The 25,347-nt window shown below is 45.5% G+C and overlaps 1 protein-coding gene across 5 annotated transcripts in view; it reads right to left on the bottom strand.

Moving 5' to 3' along the window:
* LOC142023834 (uncharacterized) overlaps nucleotides 1-25,347 on the bottom strand; it is a 260,378-nt gene that overhangs the window by 91,364 nt on the left and 143,667 nt on the right. For all 5 annotated transcript variants that reach the window (XM_075015186.1, XM_075015187.1, XM_075015188.1 and 2 more), the window contains 9 exons: nucleotides 24,677-24,730; nucleotides 22,179-22,232; nucleotides 21,975-22,028; nucleotides 19,377-19,430; nucleotides 19,009-19,062; nucleotides 16,471-16,515; nucleotides 13,547-13,600; nucleotides 12,264-12,308; nucleotides 2,327-2,380 (listed from right to left, as the gene is read on the bottom strand). In XM_075015186.1, coding sequence (XP_074871287.1) covers nucleotides 2,327-2,380; nucleotides 12,264-12,308; nucleotides 13,547-13,600; nucleotides 16,471-16,515; nucleotides 19,009-19,062; nucleotides 19,377-19,430; nucleotides 21,975-22,028; nucleotides 22,179-22,232; nucleotides 24,677-24,730 — 468 coding nt within the window. The remainder of the gene's footprint in view (nucleotides 1-2,326; nucleotides 2,381-12,263; nucleotides 12,309-13,546; nucleotides 13,601-16,470; nucleotides 16,516-19,008; nucleotides 19,063-19,376; nucleotides 19,431-21,974; nucleotides 22,029-22,178; nucleotides 22,233-24,676; nucleotides 24,731-25,347) is intronic.

Raw genomic sequence — 25,347 nt, 5'->3', positions numbered from 1 at the left:
AGGTGAGTTATAACCTTTTATCACTACTATGTTATTGTACTTCTTTCTGAGTATGGTGAAGTAATGTTCAATCTACAGTTCTAACAATAAGTTTATGACTACTCCTGCCTGGATGGATTGTAAACACAGGGTTTGACTGTATGGTTCTCAATTGGTAATACTCTGCATTTAGGCACATGGTAGCTGGGTGGGGGAGATGAGAAGGAGTTAAACTGTGAAGTATACGCCCCAAATCTGACTTTCCAGCAGTGAGACTGCATTGGGGAAATTCCTCCTGGATTCGAAATACCTACTAAAACAACTCCTAAGAAGCAGTTGTCACTAGCTGGACCTTGTGAATCAATTCATAATGGCAAGCTCTCTCTCTGAGTGTATGGGTTTTATTAAAGACCTGTTAGCTGCATTGTTTTATGTGACAGCAGTTGTGATTTCATTTGCTTTAGCATTAAGCCTTGCAGCTTTCTGGATGGAGATTGCTGACACAGCTAGGACAAATGAAAACATATTTCCAACTTCATTTAGTTCACAGTAATACGGTAAGTTCGTAGATTCAATGCCAGCTGGATTTATGCTGAGGTTTTGATGTGACAATAATCACTTTTGTTATCTATAAATTTGTCTTGTGGGAGAAGAAAAGTTCTGGTACAAACTTCAGCTGTGTTGAGGATTGCCTAGAGCAGATTTTCCTAAGGCAGTGAGAGTTTGCCCTAACAACAATGTGATGTCGTTGTATTACAAATACCGAATTCCATCATGAAGGTTAGTTGTGTAATTAAGACACCTGACTGGCACTCATTAGACCTAGGTTCAATTTCTGGCCCTTCCACGGACTTTCTGTGTAACCTTGGGCAAATCACATAATCCCTGCCTCAGTTCCCATTAAAGAAAACAAAACATGCAATTTCTTACACTCTTTGTCTGCCATGTCCATTTCAACTGTAAACTCTTTTTAGGCTTGGACTTTTCCATGTACTGAATATAAATACAACATTTATCACAGTGGAGTCACAGGATCGTCGAACACTACAATTAGCAGGGATTTTGTGAGGTCATCAAATTCAGTACCCTGCCCTCATGGCAGAACCAGGCACCATCTGGATCATCCCTGATAGATATTTACCTAACCTGCTCTTAAATATCTCCAGTGATGGAAATTCCAGAACCTCCCTAAGCAATTTATTCAGTGTTTAACCACCCTGACAGTTAGGAAATTTTTCATACGTCCAGCCTAAAACTCCCAGGCTGCAATTTAAGCCCCTCGCTTCTCGTTCTATCATCGAGGTCAAAGAGAACAATTTTTTCACCCTCCTCTTTGTAACACCCTTTGGGGTACTTTAGGGTTTAGTATAATAGTGTCTCAAGGTTTTAGTGTAATACACAGAGTAAAATTTGTTTCAAGACAACACAAGATGAACACCATGATGTCCTCACACCATGACTTTTCTCATCTGAAAAGCAATTTTGAAAGGGATGAAGTTCAGCATAACATACCACTTCGTATTTGTATTAGCCTTAGGGGTAGATTGCTACCAGGTTAGCATTAGTAGCGCATGCAGTGGAATCACTCTGTTTTGCTGTCAAGCAAGGGAACTTGAAACTCCATCTATTGTTTACTCATTGTCTGTGTTCTACACCTGCTTAGTGTAAATGGTGTTAAGACTGGCAAGTTCCGTATCTACAGGAATGTGTTTCCTTTGCAACTGAGATTCACTGACCAATACTGAAAGCCTTGCTCAGGCCCTGATCCTGTAGCATCCATGGAGAGTTCTGCATGGGCACAGAGACACACATGCAGGGATCAGTTTGCAAGCTGAGCTCTCATTTGTTTCTGCTTTAACCAGGTACAGAGTGAAGTATTGGGCCTCATATTCCCAGTGATGTGGTGACGTTTTCAGTTATAGATGATGCACAAATGGAAGGAGCTATCAAAGCCAGGTACAGATCAACCTCACTTTGAATCACAGGCTTGGGAGGAGAGGCAACATTTGCTAGAAGGAAAAGGACAAAAGTCATATGGGAGTGTTATTTATGGGCTTCTGATAAGACTATGAATGAATGAGGTGTAATCCCCTCTCCTGCCCCTGCAAGAATTTCAATGTTCACAAAGTAGTGACAGTGTCCCTTTAAAGGAAGAACGGGTGGCAATCCCTAATGCAAAGCAGAACACAAGATTCTGACTGGCATATGGCTAAAGCATCACATCTTGGAATTGCAACATTCTTAATGGCATTTGGAGCACAGAAACCATTACGTTAAATAATTTCACATACTCCCTTCACTAGCGTCCCAAAAAACAACAGCTAATTTGTTTGCAAACCATTCCTACCTTCTCTCCCACTATTCCAGGTTCCCCGACTGGACCGATGAAACCCATCAGACCCTGAGGAGACACAAGAGTGCAATTAATTTTCTGCTTTATTTACTTAAGAGAGTAAACCATTTATTTGCTTTGCCTTGCTCATGGAATTAGCCCAATGTCCTTTGTGCCCTGTTCAGTAGTACTGATTGGCTACTGCTAGCAAGAAGAGCAGTGCTCCCAGACATAGGAGTCCTTAGTTCAGCCAGATGGTTCTGCTTTATGAGACAGTTGGAACTTTAATGCTCGCATCTATGAGAGCCACAAAACACAATACTAGGAAAAAATTACTGATGCAGTCAACAGCGTTTGACAGAGAGGCCTAGTTTATGGAGGATTTTAAGCTGCTAACATTTCTTGACTTCGAGAACAACAAGAAGTCTTGTGGCACCTTATAGACTAACAGATATTTTGGAGCATAAGCTTTCAAGGGCAAAGACCCGCTTCATCAGATGCATGAGTGGGGAGTGGTGGTTTCAGAGGGATATTTAGAGAGTGGGATCCCAGTAGAGGGAGGGCCAGAGCTGACAAGGTCTATTCAGCAAGGTGGAAATGGCCCACTATCAAGAGTACTTATCAAAAGAGGAAAAAACAAGTCAGATCAGACGGGGATGTGAGCCTTTGTCAGAGTCTAATGGGGAGATATTAACACCCAGAGCAGAGAAGCTGCTTTTGTAAGCTGTGAGCCACTCCCAGTCTCTGTTTAATCATTAATGGAGTCAAATTTGCAAATAAATTGCAGCTCAGAGATTTCTCTCTCCATTTGATTTTTGAAATATTTTTGCTTCAGGACCATCACCCTTAAATCTGATGTTTAAATTTTTCCTCTTTTGATAAGTACTATTGATACTGGGCCAGTTCCACGTTGCTGAATAGACCTTGTCAGCTCTGGCCCTCCCTTTTACTGGGACCCCACTTTTTAAATACCCCTCTGAAACCACCCCCACCACTCATGCATCTGATGAAGCAGGTCTTTGCCCACGAAAGCTTATGCTCCAAAATATCTGTTAGTCTATAAGGTGCCACAAGACTTCTTGTTGTTCTCGAAGCTACAGACTAACACGGCTACCTCTCTGATAGCTATTTCCTGACTTAGCTTCTGTCAGTGCATTTCTGCCTGGGATAGCAAAGCGGGCAGAGCCAGTATAGACAAGACTCTGGTGGCCATTGGCATTTTCATCATCCTGTTGTGAAGACCTGGCTTTGAGTTAGTTAGGATTAAAAAGTCCGGAGCTGCTTGGAGCCCTGTCTGACAAGTGTTGCCATTGTAGGAGCAGCATGGCTGGGATAGTTAAAAAAATAAAGGCTAGAGCAGATGCAATTGGAGGCGTTAACGAATCAGACCTTGAAAAATAAAGCCAGGTGTAAGATCTTTGGGACTGAACATTATGTGAGATGATAGAGAAACACATAGAAGTGCTTTTAATTAGGAAGGAGAAAATGGCAGCAGTGTAAAGTACAAATAGAAAATTCATGAGAAGCTGTGCATATTTTCTGAGTGAAATAGATCCTTTCAACTCAATAAAAGGTTTCTAGCTTGAGAACAACAAGGAACATTTTTTGGTGGATTTGCTTTATAATGGAAGTCTCTGTTTTCTCTCATATTGTAGGGCTCTTTGAGCAGATACCCACCTTTTCCCTCATCCTGGCAAGCTTCAATATAGTGTCTTTTTTCACAACCTGTAACTGAAGGGATTCATCTCATGCTGACCCGCTTCACAATCTGCCGATACCTGGTCTCTGTGTCATGAACAAAAGCTATATTCCAGATTGTCTGGTTATAGACTGAAACTTGGTACTGAGACTTGGTTGCTGCTCCAGTCTTAGATTAGCGCTTGGAGATCAGTGTCAGATCATACACATTGAGATCATTGGACAGATCCCTAATGTTTTGTTATGTGGACTCTTGGGCTACATCTACACTACAGAGTCATTTCAAAATACCTTATTTTGAAATGACACAGCTATACACAAAATAGCATCCAGTTATTTTGAAATAGCATGTCCGGACAGATACTGCCTATTTTGAAATACTTCCATTGGATACCATTATGGCTTATTTCAAAACAGAGCCATTCCGTGTTATCATAGCACCTATTTCAAAATAGGTGTTATTCTTGCTGCAATGAGGATTACTGATTTTGAAATAACGCAACCGCTATTTTGAACTTATTTTGAAATAGCATGTGGATAGTGTAGATGCTTGCAAAGTTATTTCAAAATAACTAGCATAGACATAGCCTTGGAGTTTGGAGGTTTAGGGCTGCCTCCGTGAGCATAATACTGGTTTGTGATTGAGATTCTCTGTTCTCTTGTCTCCCTACCCATGCTCAGTGGCCCACAGAATTGAAATAGCTGGAAAAGGAAATCATGGGGCACTGGGAGAGAATTTTAAATAGGGGATTTTCTAAGCCAGTAGAGGCAGAACAAAAAGGAACAGGTCAGTTCAGGAAATTCTGCGCTTTGAAAGGGAGCTCCCAAAAAGAGCAGCAGATGGTTCCAATGCAGCCCAGTGAAGAGCTGTCTTTAGTCCTTTGCCCTCATCCCATCCCAGGCAAAATAGAGGCTCTACAACACCATGTGTAGATAGGACTTTTTAGATGTACTGGTGTTCAGAGATGGCCACAAATTGCCAAGTTTGAATCCAAATTTAAAGTTCAAGGCAGTTTTGATCTGGGATTTTGGCTTGAGCCATTATGTGAACAGGGGACAGATGTGCAGTTCAGCTCCATCTTGACTGTATTCAGGAGCATGGTAAGTAGGCAGCATGAACTGAGAGGCAGGAGACCTGAGTTCTGTACCTGGCTCTGCCACTGCCTTGTTAATGCAAACCTGGGCAATAGCCATTTAACCACTTTGCTTCCAGTTCCTCAGCTAGCTCCTACATTTCTCCACCCTTGTGAGGCACTGTCACCTCTACAGATGCCAGATGCTACGCACGTTCAAAGTATCATTCAACCTAAGGCCGTCTTGCCAAGTGCTTACTTTGGTGTTGGTCAGGTGAAGTTGATGAGGGTTATTTGGGCAACATAGGCCTGGCTGGATCTACGTCAGGGTTAACTCATAACGCTAGCAAGAGTGCATTTCAAAGAGTATGGGGGAGGGAAGAATCGCTGTTATTCACAAGACCTCTACTTATAACTCCGCCCCACCCACACCCCCATTTATTTTATTTTTAAAACATATTCTACAGAAATGTCAAGAAAACAAATCACTGGTTCTCTCCGCCCTGGTAAATTCCACTTAGATAGTATGGCGTTTTCAAATCACCTGGCAAAGTTTCAAGCCCTTCACTCACGGAAGCACTCCAAGCCCAAAGACGCAGTGGGTGTTGGATGGCTCTAACAAAGCCTGCACTCCATGCTGGGAGGTTGGGAAGCGACAGCTTCTCAGTCTTTCTTCTCTCTTCTCATGGAGTGGCAGGCCAGGAGTGGGGTTCTCATTCATCTTGCTGTCTTCGTTCTTCTGCCATTCCTAGCAGAGGAAAGGCAGGTGGGCTCTTCTCCTGCAATGTATCTTCTCTCAGTCCAGGGTGGTTTTCATCTCCAGCAAGTCACAGCAGATACCTGCAATCTCTCACTCTTCTTGGGTCAGTTTACCTTTGCATTCTGACAAAGCATCAAGTGATGCTCTTCACCTCTTACAAGTCACAGTGAGTGCAGTGTGCTTATAGGTTATGCAACTTCCACATAAGCCCAAAGCAACTGTCCTCGCTAGAGTCACACACAGAAAAAGAGGAAGGGGAATATTGGTGCCATATAATAAGAAAGAAAAGCCCTTGTCATACCTTGTGGGAGAGTTTCAGTACTGTGGACATTCAGAGGTGCCTAATACTACTACAGTCTCTCCACCTACTTGTGTTGATTAGCCCAGATGCTTCTGTGGCCTATATAGCCTTTTGAAGACACTGATAATTGTTGCCATAGGAGCTCCTTATTAAGGTGCAACTTGTATGGGAACATCTGACCTTGGGATTCAGGTCAGTCTCTAGACAGGGCCAGACACAGATGCTCCTCCAGGTGTTCTCAGTCACTTGGCTGGTCACTGAAATTGTTAATCATGGCTTGCAACTGGCAGTGATGTCTCATGGAAAGTGGGTTGTAAAGGTGCCAGTTGTAGAAGGGGAAGAATATATATCAGAAACAATGAAGCCTGATGTGAGATGCCACCTTAAGTAATTTGTCCAGCAGTAAGCAACAATGATATGCCATGAGAGCGAGATGCAATCATGTCATGACACCAATCCAAGCCATGCCAAAAAGATGCCTACCTCACAGGATGCTGCCCGCCCCTCCTGAAGCTCCACAGAAGATGTGAGGAAACACATAGGCTGTGTCTACACTAGCAAGTTCTTTCAGAGAACGCGACCTTTTCTGGAAAGAACTCGCAGAGCATCTACACACAAAATGTGCTCTTCCGATCCAAAATCCAAAGAAATCAGCTCTTCTTCTGGAAGCCCTCTTTCACTCCCAGATCAGGAGGAGCACCTTCTTTCGAAAGCATCTTTATAAAAAGTGTGTGTAGACGCTCCACGGGTCCTTTTCTCAAAAGAGCTGTCCTCATGGTGCCGAATTTTTTGATCCCTGGCCTGTTCTTTCACAAGAGTTGGGGCTGTGTGGACTCTCCCTATCAAAAGAGCTGAGTAATCTCTCAAAACACTCTTTTGTGTGTGGCTGTGCTCTTCAAAAGAAGTTTTCTTGGAAGAGCTCTTCTGGAAGAACTTATTTCAAAAGATAACTAGTATAAATGTACCCAAATTGCTTGTAGAATTGGCATGTCTCTAGGGACAGGGATATGTCTGCTCTGGAGTCACCCACATGGAATGGACATGAGCAAGCACTTGAAGAAGAATGGTTATTTACCATTGTAACAGTTGTTCTTCGAGATGTGCTGCTCATGTCCACTCCAAATCCCACCTGCCTCCCCTTCATTGGAGTAGTCCAGTAAGAAGAAACTGGAGAGGCGTAGAGCCGGCAGGGGTGTACATGGGCTGACATGCTGGCACCACTCCAGATGGCACCCTGCCAGTTCAACGAGAACTGCTAGGGGAAAAACTTCTGACAACTCATGCACGCTGTGCGCACACACCTACGTGGAATGGACACGAGCAAGCACTCGAAGAAGAATTTTAAGATCCTCCTCGGCATAGCCTGGGTCAAGGAATGTAACTGAAGGAATCCTACTGCAGTAGCACTCATATCAGAAGGAAATATCCAACACCCACACTGAGAGGCATGACAGGGTGAAGCAGTGTTTATCCTAATGGCCAATTAAAAAAAAGCCTGAACTGTTCAACCCAGGAACACAGTGGTGCAGGTGAAGACATAACAATATCTGACCACCAGGTGGCACAGTCAGTGGATCAGTTCTCTTATCAATCAGACCCAGGTACAAATACATAGTTGATAACTATTAGTTATTTTCAGAGCCTGGGCACGAAGGGTGGTCTTACAGAAGAGGGTAGAAGGACCATGCAATTTAAATGAATGAGCCCATAGAATGAAAACTACTGTAAAAGGTAAAAAGTTAAATGTCCCTCAGTTTCCTTGAAGTCCCAGTGATATCAGAGTCTCTCTCCCAGGTAAAAAGACACAGGAAACTCAGAAGCTAATTAAAGTGTGTCCAACACAACCTTACAGGCACCTGCAATGAACAAAGCTATTGATACTGTTGAAAGCAAGGCCATTTCAGAATATTCCCTAAGGGCTGGGTATGCAGCCTTCCATGTCAAACTTGATGCTTACTATGGAACACCAGGTTACATTATGGGAAGTTTTTAGGGAAATAGTTTAATAGGATGGCAAGACAGAGAAAAGCACTAGCTGGGTCAGATGGATGGAAAGTGTGAAAGAAACAAGATGAATTTTCTGTGTCCATGGCCATGATGGTTTGTGCATCCTGGTCTCCCAATGGGAGCAATTTCAGTGCTATAGTGATGGATTATTGGATACTGGACCAGAAATGGAGCATTAACCTTGAATAATGAGTTCAAAGCAGAGGATAAACAAGATGTCCCCATAGCTTCCTATTTCTGTTACAAGTTCATCATCTCAGCCACTGGATGCATTAACACATACATTGGAAATGCAAGCAAGATGACGACGACGACTGCACATTTCACTTTGTGGCTGGATGGGGCAAATAACGAGGGCTGGTTCTTTGTATAGTGTCTAGTCCAATGGAGCAGGGATAGAGATCTCTACACTGGTGGCATATGTTCCCAGTTACAACTCAAGGGATGACCTCATTGCTTCATGTGAACCTCACAATGAGAGGACTGGGCTGTAGCCACAGAGCTTGATAAAAGAAGCAGAAGACCCAATGGCCTTAGATCATTTCTGGCACAGGTGTCTCTCTGGCTTTTGTAGCCAGCACACTATCTATTCTGTGACAAGCTAGCTGTAGCCTGAAAGATACTATTGAAAGCATAAACAAACAACATAGCTGTGTCTAGGCAAAATAAAGTCCTGTGGAGTTCACTGGGGTATCTGAAATCACTTTGGGGGATTGGCTAACAAAGCTCATTGCTGGCCAAAATGAGATCGAGACACTGAACAGAACACCGGAAACAACAATACATGCCTTAAAATATGACCCAAAGAGCCAATGATGGCAGATCCCCAGCCAGCGTATCCCTGGGAGAAATGTAGACTTAGATCACTGTCCCGGCCACAAATTGGACCCTGTGTACGATATCTTCCCAGCCTCCCAGATATTGCCATAAAATCAAACTCAGCATCAGTCAAGAACCATGCACATGAAACCACAGCAGCAAGGGCTGCATGGATAAAATCCCATTGCAACCTGTAAAGAATGTAAAACATTTGCAAGGGATGGGCAGTTCAGTATGTCCTGGTGTATCATGCAGCCCTGTTACGACTGAGCTTGTCCCATTTCCGGCAGCTCAGCCATGAGTCAAACACACTCAGCATGCTCACAGGCACCAAATGCCCACCAGTAACTCCCAGCAGGAACCAATCTATGGCCCCTGGTGTTGGACTGGTTCATTAGAACTGAAAACAAAAGAAACAGAAGCAGAAAGGAATGGAGGGTGATGAACAATACTCCCATTTAGATGGAAGAAAGGGAAAGTAAAGCAGTAAATATCACTCATTTGGGAGGCCATGCTGACCCATGCTGCGTGACTCAGACTGAATTTTCAGTCTGGTTTTAACTCTCTGCACCCCGGAGCTCAGACTTACCCACTGGCTTTCGATTTTTTGTGTGTCTCTTGGAGCAATGAATAGAAGTGCTTTGACATGTTTCTTCCAGCTTCATGAGATGTGTATCTCCACGTTTGAATCTTATTTCACACCATCATGCTGGCTGCTTCAGCAAGAGGCAGGTCCTACCTAGCAGCAGCTCTGAAAAGCCTCATCACTGTCACAGAAGCTGCAGGGGCCTCTTAGACAGCACCTTGCCTGGGAGAGGCAGGAAACTGCAAAAGGCCAGATCTTTCATGGGCTGGAAATGTAGGGTATAGCTTCCCCACAAACCCTGCATCCCACCACTTCCACTGGAGCTCAATGAAAAAATCCACCAGCTTGCGCCAACCCAAAGCTTCAACTGATATATTTTGGAGAGGGAGAGGAAAAAACACAGTAAGCATCGTCTAGCGATGAAGGCATGCTAGTAAAAGAGGTAATTTATCATGAGCCCGGTGTGACGTTTTTGCTCAAATGACATAACTGGTAAAGAAATGGAATTTTTTCTAGACAGATTAAAAATAGTACAGCCTGCTTTCAGAGCCTTGTGCTGGCTTTCGTATCATCAGTGGCCAGCTGTGTTTTCTTTTCACTGAATGGGACCTATAGTTTTTATTCATAGTCAGTCTTGCGGAACTTACTGAATAATAATCACCGTACTCTGTTCTGCTATAGTGCCTTCCAGTTGAGGATCTCAAAGCACTTCCTAAACATTCATTATAAATTGCAATACAATAGCTCCTAGAATTCCCATTTATAATAGAGCCCAGGATATGTATAACTAGAACCCTGCAAATCCACAGATTTTATATCCGTGAATCACTTTTGCAAATCACCGATTGGAAGTGGACACAAATTTTAAATCCATGAAGGGCTCTAGGTTTCAAAGAGAAGAATAAAATAGGTTGACGGAGGATATATTCACCAATGGCTATTAGCCAAGGTGATTGGGAATGAAACCCCATGCTCTGGGTGTCCCTGAGCCCAAACAAAATTTGTTGTGATATAACAATATATGCCCTAAAATTAAAGACACTGACAGGGAACTTTAGCCTTTAGATAGAGGGCTGGTATATGTCTCTCTCAAACCTGTCCCAGATGCCACTGAAACCAAGGGTAGAGTTGCAAGACTTGTGGCTGGAGGCTAGCTCAGAGTTTCAGGCAAATATGTGCGAGACATTATGTCCATGAAACAGCAACAAAAACAGGAGAGGGCTGACTGATGTTCCCAGTTTTGCAAGGGCCGAGTGGTTACAGGGAGATGGGTTGACAATACTGCAGGTGCGCATGGTGGTTTTATGGTGAGAACTTGCAATCTGGCTAAATCCATGAGAAAGTCTTGTACTGACAACAATTGCTCTTCATGACACTGGCTTTTGAACATGCTTGGTCAGAGATCCATGAGACACGTGACCTCCAGCTGTTGGATACTGGAGTATAAAGAGTCAGGGAGGCTGGAAGACAAAACCAAACAAACCGACGACCTTGACTGACAAGACGGAAAAGCACAGCGGAAAATGGCTGTCAGGAAAAGTTGCACATCCCTCTGCCAATGACTGGCCAGCCTCTCACTTGCTCTGGCCAAATCAGCTGTGTCTAGCTCCATGCAGTCATGAAGGAATGAGAAGAATGTGTCAGAGGTTCTGTGGCTGAAATGCCAGGGCTGGTCATGGGTAGGTAGGTTGGTTTCAATCACACATCAGTGGGGAATATTTGTTCATTTCCCCCCCTGGAACCTGTGGTTTCCCTGAAGCCTATGGAGATGATGGATCGTCCCATGTTTCCTAGTCAGCACATTCACTTCCCTGGTGCAAGAAAGCAGCGCCCAGCCCTGTGTGCTGGTTGCCAAACGCATGAATCAGCAAGGTGTAAGCGCCCCCTGCTCCCACTGAATCCAGAGAGATTTGAGGAAGCACAGTACCTCCCAGAGGGAAGGCCATACAATGCTGGCCCACATGGGCAGTGAAGGGGCATTGACCATGAAAAGTCTGAAGAAAAGAACTACAGAAACTGTTGCTTACTCCTGTCAAGTTTGCACAGGGGAACAGGCTCAGCATTTGATTCATAGCTCCAGTTGCATCTCCCAGGCCTCAGGGCAGGGACCCTTTATGTTTTACAAACTATCCACATGGTGCTATATGCGCCTATAAACACTGATGACAACATCCGGAAATTTAAGAGCCCCCCACTGGTGCACTGATACTCTGAGCCTGCATCCTCCTAATGATAAGTGAATCCATTTTTGGTGGGAACCAATGGTTTTGCAAGAAAAAGGAGGAATAAGGAGAGGCCATGAAGGATGAAACGAATACAGGGACAAAGGGCAACCATTTTCTTTGTCTCTGGAAAAGTTATTTTTGCACCCCCTCCCAATGCACATGCATGACACTATTTCATATATTATAGTATCCTAATGTTGAGATATCACCTGCCCCTATTCTAGCAGTGAGTTCATTTCCCCAGGGAAATCATCTAGTTAAAAATATACTCCATAGTTGCTGCAACTCATTAAGAAGAGCTGCAATCCTGCAACAAGGAGATGTTACCAGTGTCCAGTTTGGCAGGATAAATATAGGATAACCAAGATTGTAATAATCAGAATGATCTCCAGTGAACATATCACGATTCTGCCCCACTATCGGGGCACATGGGGAAATTGGTATGAAAGACACTCAAATGGACAATGAAAATAAAGAGGTTACCTGCTCACCAACTTTTCCTGTTCGTCCTGGGTGTCCTGGCTCACCCTGCATTGAGAGGGAGACAGATAGCAGAGAAGGCTAACTCAGTGTTGCTTTGTCCAAGGTCTTCTCCAAAAGGGTTAAATTCCTGGTATCTTAACTGCAGCGAAACAGAGTTAATGAATGGCCCAACTAAATGTTTTGGGTGAGCAGTGCTAGATTCCAAGCCCTGAGATTTCCAGTGCTAACAAGCCTTATGCTTTGCTACTGGACCAAACTTGTGCATCAACCCTCTTTTGATGAGATCAAGCCTTCAAAATAGGTGCTTTCAAGCTGTCTACCTTTTCGAAGACCATGTTAATTAGGAAAGAGTCAGTGTCTGTGCTAAGGATCTGTAACAGGTGTTTCTGAGGCCAGATTTTTAAGAGAGCTCAGCTCCCACTTGAGTACCAAAATAACTAACCACATTTCTAAAAGGTCAGTACATGGGCTGCAGAATTCTTTGGAAAACTTCAGGATCAATTATGGGGGCTGTGCCCTTGTAAATCCCCTCTCTTATCTTAATAACCTACTGTGGTCACCATTAGAAAGTCAACTTCTTACAATAGTTCAGAGAGTGTGGCCCAAAGGTAGACAGAAAAGCACAGGACTGTACATAAGCCCAGACTAACCATGGGCTATGGGAGGGTTGGATTGGGTAAGTATGTCTGAGTAACTCAGCACAGGCTGTCTAGAAGACAGCCACAGCTAAACTGGCATTGTCCCTATGTCACAGCAGCTGTATTTTCTCAGTCAGCAGATAATGCAACTCCAGATGTGCTGCCAGAATAGATTTTTGTTATTTACTTGTTTAAAGAGCTGCTGCTTTTTATTTTTGCTGGGAGGGGGGGGTTGCGAAGAGCATGCTGCCCTTCCAATAGCTCATCCTGCTGCCAATGAAGCAGCAGAGATAGGAATGGTTAGCATCATTTCAGAGCAGGAAACGGAGAGGCAATGGAAAAACTATTAAACAATTTAACATCAAAAAAGAAGCAACTTGTTTATAATGAATCATATGGTTTTAAAAAAAATGCACAGTCATTCTTCTTTCTTCCACAGAAACCAGGCTGAGCTGCCAGAAGGCCAAATGCAGAGAGCGGAGCAAAACGTCACTGCTCAGTTTCATTTCTATGATGGAAGCTGGAAGCTCAGCACATTTTAAATATGAGCGTTCTTGAAGTTTATCTCCAGTCTCCTCCTCCTCTCCCCACTGGCTCCTACCTCAACACATCTTCTCTCTGTCATGAACACCCCTCCTGCATTACCTTTGGACCATCAGGGCCAGGTCTTCCAGGAAATCCCTTCCTGCCAGGTCGACCCTAAAACATACAAAGGATGAGGACTATAGGAGGCTTTGTACTGTCTTTGCTCTCAGCTGTTGCACCTGCCCTTGATCACAGCAGCCACAGCCTGAGTGACCTGTTGCACTTTACAACTAGAGCCTGGTGGCATTTTTACTATTACAAACAAACAAACAAAACAAACAAACACACACACTGAAAAATGCATTTTTGGGGCACTAAAACGGTTTCAAACTGGTATCAGAGGCAATGAATAGTTTCAACTGACAAAACACCAACATTTCTAAAACATCATTATTTCAGACAAGACAATTAACATCCCCCCACCTCTCACCGCCCTCCTTCTATCCTATTTGATTTGTCAGTTTTTATTGCATTTTGAGTGTGTCTACACTAGCTGGCTACTTCGAAGCAGCTGGCACAACGCTGAAATAGCATGCATCGCATCGACATGCGCCATGTGCTATTTCGACGTTGAATTTGACATTAGGCGGTGAGACATTGAAATCGCTATTCCCGTCCAAAGATGGGAATAGCGCCCTACTTCAACGTTGAAGTAGGGCGTGTGTAGACGATCCGCGTCTTGCTACTTCGAAATAGCAGGGTCCTCCATGGTGGCCATCAGCTGAGGGGTTGAGAGATGCTCTGTCCAGCCCCTGCGGGGCCCTATGGTCACCATGTGCAGCAGCCCTTAGCCCAGGGCTTATGGCTGCTGCTGCTGCAGCTGGGGGTCCGTGCTGCATGCACAGGGTCTGCAACCAGCTGTCAGCTCTGTGGATCTTGGGCCGTGCAGGGCAAGTGTGTCTGGGAGGGGCCCTTTAAAGGAGCAGTTTGGGGCTTTGCTGGCCCCTTATTTTGAGGGGGAGCGCTCGTGTGTGTGGACGCTCCACATTTCCTTCCGGGGCGGCTCCTTTTGATGTTCCCCGTTGACGTCGATGGCACCAGCCCTGGAGGATGTGTAGATGATACGCGTCGAAGTACTCTATTTTGATGTCCTTACTTTGAAATATGCCACTTCGACGTAGTGTGCTAGTGTAGACATAGCCTCTCTTTTCCTTTTGGTCCTCTGTACTTATAAATGTCAGTCTGTCCTGGAAATGAAATTGATCTGAAGAAGTGGGTCTGTCCCATGCAAGCTCATCACTGAATAAATCATTTTTTTAGTCTTTAAAGTGCTACATTTCTGCTGCTTTGTTTTGTTGGAGTACAGACTAACACAGCTACCTCTCTCCTACTATTCATCATTTTGAATAGTCATTCAAAATATTTGACACAAGCAAAGTTTTTTTTTTTCCTTTTCACAAAGGAAACAAGCAAAAACAAACAAACAAACAAACAAAAATCAGTTCTGGTTACAAATTAATCCAGGTTTTCCAGTACAGAGGCCAAATGGAAAAATCCATGATTTGCTCATCTTTGCTTACAAATTAGAGTCCCCCAAAGAAGCCAGCTTACAACAAACTTAGGCCAACTTTTCAAGCACCAGGGCACAATGCCCTGGCCCAGTCTCTGGATGACTGGGATCCCAGCTCTAGAAAGAAACTACCCATGTAAGGATGTGTCTGCTCCACCAACAGGTGAATTCCATCTCTTCAGCACTACAGCAGAAGTGCAGCATGGGCATTTTAAGAAATTAAGGGAAGATCTTTTTTGCTGCCCTTTTAACGCTGCATTTTATCTGCCCTTTGAACATGCCTAGCAACCATCTGCCCCTAGTGCTAGCTCTGGCTCCAGACGCCTGAGCCCCTGAAGGCGGTATCTTCCTAGTGCCTGCTGGATCTCTGCCATACAAGCTTTGTCACAGCAGTACTCCATTGAAACTAGCTGGGATTTGGGAGCATTAGCCTCCGGGCAGCACTGCTCCACTGGTAGCAGCTAGAATTCAGCCAAGATGAGCTTTCTTGCAGCTGTGTTGCCTCACTGCTGGCCAGTACAGAATAGTATGAGCTGTTGGTTCTGTGCGTGGCTATATATGCCCCATGCTTATCACTCAAAGCAAGAATACACCTCCAAACCAAAGGTCCTGTTTAAACTTACCTCCTGCCCGAGAGAGCTGCTCCAGTTTAGGGACTAGCTGCTGAAGTGGTAATGGATTTATAGCATCAGGTCTAAAGAATCAGTCTGGTGTCTGATCTTTGGTAGTAGCCAATATCTCGTTTTATGGAGGGCAGTGAAAATCTCTACATCAGCACTCAGGGTCAATAGCATTAAGTTGCTTCTGGGGTAAGACATTCCTTACCTGATCTGTAGATCAGTTAGATTGCACCCAGAGGATGAGATTTAAATTACCATTGTATTACAATCCTGCAACTATTCTGATAGGCCATAAAATCCAGCAGCAGTAAGTTCCACAGATATGACTATATTCTTTTGCTTTGTCCCAAATATACTGCTCTGTTTTAATTGAGGGTCCCCTACTTTCAACTTACGGGGCAGATAAAGGACTTTTCAAGTCCAATCTTCACATCTTTGTATTTCTCAATCTATTCTTTTTGTTGCTCTTTTCCTTTCCAAATTCATGCAGTAGTCAAATGAGAGCAAGGACATAGTTTCAAATCACAGAAACCAACATGAGGGTGAATTATGGAGCAAGGTTCAAGTCACGGAGTTTGACTGGAACTATCCCAAAGTTTGAAGATGTAAATCTGGGTCTTCAATCTAGCCCCACACTTAACTGAATATTAAGACAACATGCAGCCAATGTCCAGTGGGAATCTTTCCTCTGATTTCCATGCATGTTGGATCAGGTCCTTGGCACACAAAACCAATACGATGCTTTCCAGAAGGACCATTCTTTGACTGAAACACAGGGTCCAAATCTTTCATCTTTATTTCCTATCTCAAATGCCTGGTAAGCTAATTAGGGACACGAGAGCTGTGAAACCTACCTCTGGACCAGGGGACCCCGGTGGCCCTATGGGTCCTTCATCTCCCTGAAGGGAAAAAATGACACTAGTAAGAAAATCATGAAGGTCTCTTGGGCTCCAGAAGGGTTATGAAATGCTAGTTTGTGGTATAACCATCACCTAAATGCACAATCCCCATACTTAAGCACCACCTGGCTTGTCATAACATTTTAGCAGTTCCATCTGATCCATATGGAAGGAAGAAGATTATCAGAGCAGTTCTTTCCAGGAGACCCCACCACTGAGACAGCCCATCCCAAATCAGTGCAGCCAGGTTGGTCTGTGGAGCCAGCCCAGTGCCAGAGGAATAAACCCAAGGGTAAACCCTGCCTATGGATGCCCATTGGAAATTCCCAGAGAAGTTAAAGACAATTGTGTGGGCTTGCCATAGGGAAGCATTTGGCCCACAAAGTATTTTATTTGATCACGGGCCACTGATTAGCTTGGATTGGCCAAAGAAGTAAACTCTGGAGAACTCCTGGCTTTTCTGCCTCTGGTGCAAAGCTTTCTGGCAGACTTTCCCGTGTATCAAACTGGCAAATATATTGAGGTTTTGCCTTCACTTTCAACTAGGACACTAGATTGGCTCTACTATGACCTACCCCAAAGGGTTGCATGGCAATTGGACTGGGCCCTGCATCTGGGTTCCTGGTTAGTTTTGTTTAGTCTGGATCACATTTGAAGTTTCTCATATACCTTCAATTAAGCCACAGAATGGTGATTGCAAGGGGGGTGGGGGGATGCAGCTTAGCAGCTAGAGCATCGGCCCTGTAAACCCAGGGTTGTGAGCTCAGTCCTTGAGGGTGCTTTTCAAGGGTCTGGGGCAGATTAGATTTAAAGAAAAAAAATCTGTCGGGGATGGCGATAGGTTCTGCTGTGAGTGCAGGGGCCTGGACTTCATGACCTCCGAGGTCCCTTCCAATTCAATAGTGTCTAGCTTAAACGCACCAAAGAAAGAGAGATTCAAAGTACTCTTAGCCCACCTGCTGCACTACTCCTGTGATTCTGAGTTAGACCGTTAGGACCACTAATAGAGCCCAGGCAGTCAAGCGGACTGACCATGGGACTGGAAGTGAAGGACGCCCAGTTTTGATACCGAATGACTGTGAGACCTTCACTGAGCCACTTAATCTGTGGCCTGATTTCCTCCTCTGCAAATGGGATAAAATAATCTCCTGTCTCATAGGGGAGAGGGCCAGGCAGGTGAATTAGTTAATGCTTGTAAATGCTCCGATGGACAACAAGGGCTAAATAAGGCTAGGAATTATTATTGCTATTACAAAATACTACGAGTTTGTGCACTGAATGTGTATTATTTGTACACAGCTACAAAGGTACAAGGCTCTTGAACGATAAAGGACAAAGAACTTGATTTTGAACTCAGGCAAATTTAAATTAGGAGAAACTATGGAGAAGTCACTGGAGCGAGGCAGGTGTAGAGCTGCTGTGAGAAAGAGGAGAGTGAGGCTCACCATCTCACCCCTAACGCGTTTCCAATTTAAGAGTCACTAAAGTCAATGGCAACTCTCCTATTGAGGAGGAGAATTAAGCCCTGAAGGAATGGGTACATCCTGTTTGTTATGTGTTTTACGTGCCGTCACTCTGTGGGGAAGACCAGGATCTGAGGGCCTTGCATTAGAGAATGTGCTTGAAGGCCCTGTGTGGAAGAATACAGAACAGAGGCACATGGGGTTATGGGCCAGGAAAGGAGATTTGTGGGTGTAGGGGCGTCAGTGGAAGAAGGCACCAAGATCAGGTATAGAAAGAAGCTAATTCCACCCATGTGTGGAATAAATTTTGTCATGTGCACCAAGAAATATGCACATATGCACCACCAGTAGACATAAATGCTGCTGGTGACAGGCACTCTGGGTGCTGTTCTGATAAGCTGAGTGACATTCAAATTTCTCCTGTGGGGTGGGGGTGGGGGCTGCCCAAGCACTCAGCTTACAGGGAAGACTGGCATTGGGGAGGAACCGAGGTAGACCCAGGAAGCCCAGGAGGAAGCAGACCCTGCCTCTCTCCATGCCTTGGCCCCACAAAAACCATACCCTCCCTCCTCCCAGAACCTCCCACAGCAGCTTGATTTGTTCTACACTTGATCTTAGCCAAAATTTTGGTATATGCGCTCAGGCATGCGTGGATGGACCCCACCAGTGGAAACACATGCTGCTCACAATAGCCACTCTGCTTCTCAGGTGGGCAGCATTTGAATCTCTTTCCTGGGAGGCCACTCAAGCGCTCAGCTAGGGAACAATGATGGCTCCGTCTCTGCTGATGCCAGCAGGAGTTGGATGCATAGACTGTGGAGAGTACGTAGTTTTTGGTGTTAACCACAGTGAATCTGTGACTTTGCAGGTTTCTGTTTGCTGACTGAAATGAAGTCCTCACTTCCAGGTGCCGATGGAGCAAAGGGTTGGAACCTTGGGCCCCACTTAGGCAAAAGATTGACGTGATTGGAAAGGGAATGTTTCTTGGAAAAGAACTGCATTTGACCTTGGAAGCCATGTGGCCACTTACCTCTTGGCCAGGCTGTCCTCTCGGCCCAGGTAAACCTCGTGCTCCGGGCTTTCCCTGCAATGGATCCAGAAGAACAGAATCTCAGAAAAAAGATGCATGAGCCTGGAGGGTCTGTTAAAGTGAGACAGGTCTCTCTTTCCAACTCACGTTGCCATGGGACAGGATCCAATGTCAATTTTATTTTTGAATAAAAAAAAAATCCTACTCTTGGAGGGACATCAATCCAAACAAACCAAACCAAACCGGAGTCTCAGCCAGAATGCTCTCTAGGCCTTACTCCCCCGCAACCTGCACACACTTCCCCCCCATCTGTGTTTTCACTAGCTGTTTCCAACTCAGCACAAGGCTTCTAGCTGAGAGCTGCTCACCTTCAGGCCCTCGGGGCCATTTTGTCCTGGTGGACCAATATCCCCTGGAAAGCCCTAGAGAGAATCAGAAATGGTTGGCATTACATTAGAGAGCTTTCTGGAAAGGCTTCCTGTGTTGTTCTAAGAGCTCAGGCAAAGATTTAACGTGATGCTCCATATTGTGACATTCCTTATTTGCTAGCCCTGTGCAAGTCCTGGCCGCTGTGGGGCATCCGCTGGGACTGAAGCAGCTCTGAAATAATCAGATAAAATCCAACACGTGGTAGGGGATAACAGTAGAAAAGTGATCTCAGGTTACTGGTTTATGTAAGAACAAGGCACCCTTTCCATCACCACCCCTTTTGAGTTCACTTCTTTGGAAAATGCACCGTTGTAAGGGCCTCCCTTTCATCACATGGTTAAAAATAGCAATTTTGTTTGTATTTCACCTATGAGTCAGTATGTAATCTAATTTCTCAGAGAAATAAATTGCCCACCTGAATGACAAAGGGAAGCAGGCTGAGAATCAGGAAAGGTGCTGACATGCTCCTTAGCTGTTGTCTTAAACAAAGAGTGACCCCCGTTCTACCCACAACCCACTCACTGAAGAAACAAAGGCATCCGTAATCATTTCCAACAGAAACAAAGAACAAGGATTACTAAGCAATACCACTGGACAGAGAGCCATTCCAGACCCAGCCAAACATCAGAACTCTCATGAAAGGAAAATAGTTTATCAGCCAACACTGCAAGCGCTCACAACGTACATTCTCTGATCATTAATAAGGGAGCAAATCACAAATGCGCTGCAGAGAATCTCATCTGGTGCTTGAAGGCATCACAATGTGGTTTTGGGCAAGGACAAAAGGGATGTCTTCTAACAGGAATATAATTGGTTAAAAAGATTCCCAAGTTACCCATAATATAATTTCGAAGGACAAACCGAGAAGAACTGAGCCCGTATAGGACAATGGTGAACCCGCTGAAATGAAAACCCCACTGTTGTTCTCACCATGACTGATGAATGATCATCCAGAAAGGAAGAGTGGACCCCAGTCCTCTCCTCTGGCCAATAAAGGGAGAGCATGAAAACTTTGTGAGAGTTTGGCTCAGGAAAAGAGCCTTTTCCTTGGGAAGGGGGTAGCAGCAGATGGTAGGCTACAGAGCTACGTGGTTAGCTGAGAGTCATGGAACCAAAACAACTATGGGACATTGCTTGGACAGGCCAGAGCATTTGTGATCATTATATCTATTGCTCCATACGAAAGGAGAGAGGGCTGGGTGAGCTGGGTTCTGCCACTGACTTGTCATATCTTTGGGCAACTCACTTCAACTTTTGAGGCTTCAGATCCCTTGCCTGTAAAATGGGATGATACCACCTTTCTTAGTGCACTTGGAAACTTTTGGTGGAAAAGGTGCTAAACACTCATAGGGCTTGTCTACACTACCTCCCTACTTCAAAGGGAGGACAGTAAGTAGGGTGTTGGGAAGTGCTGCGGTGCATATGTAGCACTTCATTAAGCAAACTCCCCTCCGCAGCAACTCCAAAGTGTTAAACTTCCAAGTGCTGGCTCACGTCTAGCTGCAGCTCACCTGCCAGTACTTCGAAGTGCCAGGGGCAACTTTGAAGTCCCTTTACTCCTCAAAATTTTGGCAAGTTTAACACTTCGAAGCTGCTGCAGGGGGGCAATTTGCTTAATGAAGTGCAGCTTATGCACGCAGCGCTTCATTAATAAACTCCCAATACCCTACGTATCACCCTCCCTTTGAAGCAGGGAGGTAGCGTAGACACAGCCTTAATGATTTAAGTGATTTTTTTTTTTAAAAACCTCTCATTTAAGTGAGCATGATGCTGCAGAAGGAGGTCAAAACAAAAAAACGGAGAGCAGTAATTTCCTCAAATTGTCTTTCTACCAGGCTAAGCATCCCATTGCAAGAGACTTTGTGGACATCCTTGGAATGATTAGAAGACAGACTACAAACAGTGGGACCTTGGTGTCATACACTAAGGCAGAGAGAGGGCTGGGACTGGTGGCCCAAGAGAACTCTATCCTCCTGGGTTCATTACACATTACTGCAGCTGGGCTGGGATGCGCAAGAGGCCTATTGCATAGCCTGTAGTTTTGACTTTGGAAACCCCCCAGGCTTGCATGGAGTGGGCAGGGAGGGTACCGTACAAACACAATGCATAAAGAGGAGGCCTTTATGCCACCCACAACCTGTCAGCGCAGCTCTGGGGCAGGCTGTGAGTGCGATGCCCGGCAGTGCATTTCAGCACAGCCCTCTGATGAGGAGTTCAGCTTAAATTCACCTGCCCTTTGCCAACAAAGGCATCAGCTTGCCTCCATAGGAAACATTATTGCTTCAGTCAAGAGCAAATAACTCCAGCTAATCTACTGATGGCTCCACCAGAAGAGCTGTTTCCAAGACTGGCAGGGAGGGGAGAAGCTCTGGGATTGCTGAACTGAAAACCCAAGCTGGAGTTCAAAGCAGCCTGTAGCTGTCAAATGTCTGTTACTGCAAAGGGAAACTGAGAAAGGTTTGCTTAGGAGGTTGGGGAATGATGAAGGCTTGCCCGGGAAGACAGGCAGCTGAATGATCAGAGCTGAAGGCACATACCTCAGGGCCGGGTGGTCCTGGAAATCCAACGGGACCTTTGTCACCAACTTTTCCCTGCCAAATCAGAAAACAAGGGTGAATGCGAGACAGCTGCGGGCTGCTGTTTAGAATAACATCCGCCCTGCTGAGCCGTCTTTCCAGCTGGGCACTGAACTCTTTAGAGGAAAGATTAGGAAGCAGAAGATGGTGAAAGGCATTACTTACAGGGGAACCTGGCTTCCCTCGGGCTCCTGGTAACCCAGGAAAACCCTGACTGCCCTGGGAAACAGAGAAGCAAATTTTCAGTAAACAGAATTAAACAAATGCAAAATAACCCCAGCAAAGCCCCCACCCCAGGCATCTGCAGCAGCTTTTCTTCCTGACAACTCCAGCCATACCCACAACTGGGCAGGGGTCAGTGACCACAGCATGGAAGGACAAGGCAGAACAGCTTAAGCCTTCCATGAGTAAGTCTCTCTCTTTTCACCATGGGCATTCCTGCACCAGCATGCCACTGCATGGGTAAGGGGAGGAGAAAGGGGTCAGCTGGGCTGCCTCCTGGGGGTACATAGTACTGTCACCAGTGCCTGGCTGGCGAAGACTTTCTCCAAGGTTAGGGAGAAGACGTTAGGAGTCACTAGCTTATTGAGGGCTGGGTCCTAGGAGGACACCTAGAGTGAATGTTGCTGTGCATTTAGACATCTCTCTCTAACACCCTCAGTGAGCCTCAAGGCCAGCTGGGTAGCAAGTTCTCTGACTGGTGGTTTCTCCAGCTGAAATTCCAGCACAGCCTATCCCATGGTGTGGGGATCTCTGGGCTTCCCAACTCTGATCCACAGAGTTTGATGGGCAAATATTCCAACTTCAATGCCTAAAGGCTCATATGCAGCTGTTCACACACACCAACCCCTGGTTAGCAGGTACTCACCCACTATCCTCTCTGGATGGCAGGCCTCTTACATCGCTTACACAAGCAACTGACACATCTGATCCCTGGGACCCAGCTCACTGACACTTCCCCTCTACTACATGGTCTCCCTGGCCAAGGCAGGCACTCTCTTCTGCACCCAGACATCTAGCACACATCTCCTTCTAGCATCTCTTTGGTGGGACATACACACATTGCTCCAATGCACCCTCTGCCCCCTGACCCCAAGAGCTAAACAGACCTTTGGATACCGTTCTACGCTCGCCACATCTAGCACAGGCGCTCCTGTTACTGGATTGTAGGTCAGGACTGGGCAGACATACTTTCTTTGACTAAAATTCTCTGCTCCGTGGTTGTATTTGCACAGACACGTGCTAAAGACCTCTAGATCCTAGGGGCCAAGTTCAACCCCTGCATAAGCCGTGCTGCACACACCAATGTCAAGGAGCTGTACCCACAAAACATGCCCTACGAATGCATAAGGTTTGATAGGTAGGTGTGATGATCACTGCAGAGAGTCCAGCAAAGCACATAAGCATGCGGGTAGCATTAATCTTGCTGGTAGTTTGTGATGGAGTGGGGGGAGTGCATGTGTAAGTCAGGCTGGATGAGAGAGGCAAATAGAGCAGCTCCCAGTGGCTAAGGATGACCCTGGGGCTACAACTGACAGGTAACACCTCTGCCCTGAACAAAGAGGGAGGGAGGAGCCGAGCTGGGTTTGAATCGGGGGGCGGCAGATAGAGGCTAGGGAAAGGGAGAGCTGGAAGGCAGCCAGCCTGAGGAGGGGGAAAGCTACACCCCAGAGGGGCACCCCTTGGGGTCTTCCCCCCAGAACGGGTTGGAAGGACTGTCTCTGACTGCTGTACTGTCGCTTATGTGAGAAACTGGGCATCTGTTGCCTAATAAACCTCCTGTTGTACCTGTTGAGTGAGAGTCACTCCTGCCAGCGGACGGGGTGCAGTGCAGGGGGACCCCTGAACCCCATCACATAGTTCCACTGCTATCAATGGAACTGCTTTGGCTTAGAATTATGCATATGCTGAAGTGCTTTGCTGGATCGAGGCCGACATCTCTGTAGCAGACAAGCTCGCTGACAGCAACCAGCAGACCAGTTCTATTCAAAATAGCCTTTCACTTGCTGCAGGAGTTGTGACTGGGTGTCCCCACCTCTGTTGTTCTGGCTACCTACTCAGTCTCTTTCCCTCCCCTAGTCACAGCCAGGGCTGCCAGCCTTGCTGGGGGAGGCGAGCCCAGCCACTCTTCCCTCCCAGGTTGGCTTTATAAGCACTCCCTATGGGGCTAGTCTTCTTAACTGCTCTCCAAACTCCTCCACCTCCTTTCTCACTCTCCCACTTGCTTGCTTCACCAGGAGGGTTTTTAACCCCTTGCCAGCACACCTGCAGTCAGGTCAGCTGGCTCCCATTCCTTGATCTCAGTGCTTTCACTTCACCTGCATTGCTGCCCTAGCTGCTTCCCTAGCTCAGGCTGATGGCTTGAGATGTTTTTCCCCATATCCTAGCAGAATCTGCCTGCCTGACCCTGTCACAGGGGTTACGGACCTTGCTTTCCAATACAGCACTGCATGTCTAAAAATTCCATTCTATTGACATTGGTTCCAGAAGATCTCAGAGTTATGCAATGTGGGGGGTGTATCTGAAGGTGCAATGCAAATAACTACTGTGCCTTTATGACGAGAGGAACAGCAGCTTTCAAAAGAACATGGCTTAAACATGAGCTGAGAAAGCTGGCAGCTACGTATGTTATCTATGTAAGAAGAAAAATAGAAAGCAATTACCTTGTCTCCCTGGAATCCAATATCTCCTGGAACACCCAGCAGTCCCTGATCACCCTGAGTACACATCACCAAAGAAAGTTACAATAGACACCACCCATTGCAAAACGACCCAGGTCTCAAGGAAATTATATGATGCACTGCATGGCAGAAATTTCATTTCAGGCCCCGCTTTCGAATAGAACTGGTGACAAATCAAAGCTTTTGTAATCAGTCATTGCAATCTTGAGCAAGGTATGCGTTTTCCAACACCAAATCTGAACAGGGAAACAGTTCTCATGAGAACTACGCCTACTTGTGCCCGCTGTGAAAAGTTTTAGAAGAGAGGACTACAGGCTGCTTTTCTCTTGCAAACATATAGGTGAGGAAACACCAAATACAGCCAGCTTACTCATTGGTAAGTGGAACTTGGTTGTTCTCTAAATAGCCAATCTCCTTGGGATTTCTGAACACACAGCCAAGAGCTAAGAGTACTGATCAACTTTCCCTATAAAAGTACTGCAAATTTACTGAAATCTCTCAATGTCAGCCTACTGCAGAAATCTATCCTGGGACTTCTGTAAGCACTCAACACTGGCGTCCTCTCAATGAGGCTTAGATCGCTTTGAGAATCACAACCATAAAGCCAGATTAAGAAACAGACAGCCTATCACTGAGCTGTCAGCAAGATGACC

Source organism: Carettochelys insculpta, chromosome 21 (assembly GCF_033958435.1).
Source record: "Carettochelys insculpta isolate YL-2023 chromosome 21, ASM3395843v1, whole genome shotgun sequence".
NCBI classification, from domain to species: Eukaryota; Metazoa; Chordata; order Testudines; family Carettochelyidae; genus Carettochelys; species Carettochelys insculpta.
This window is presented reverse-complemented; position numbering and strand designations above follow the sequence as displayed.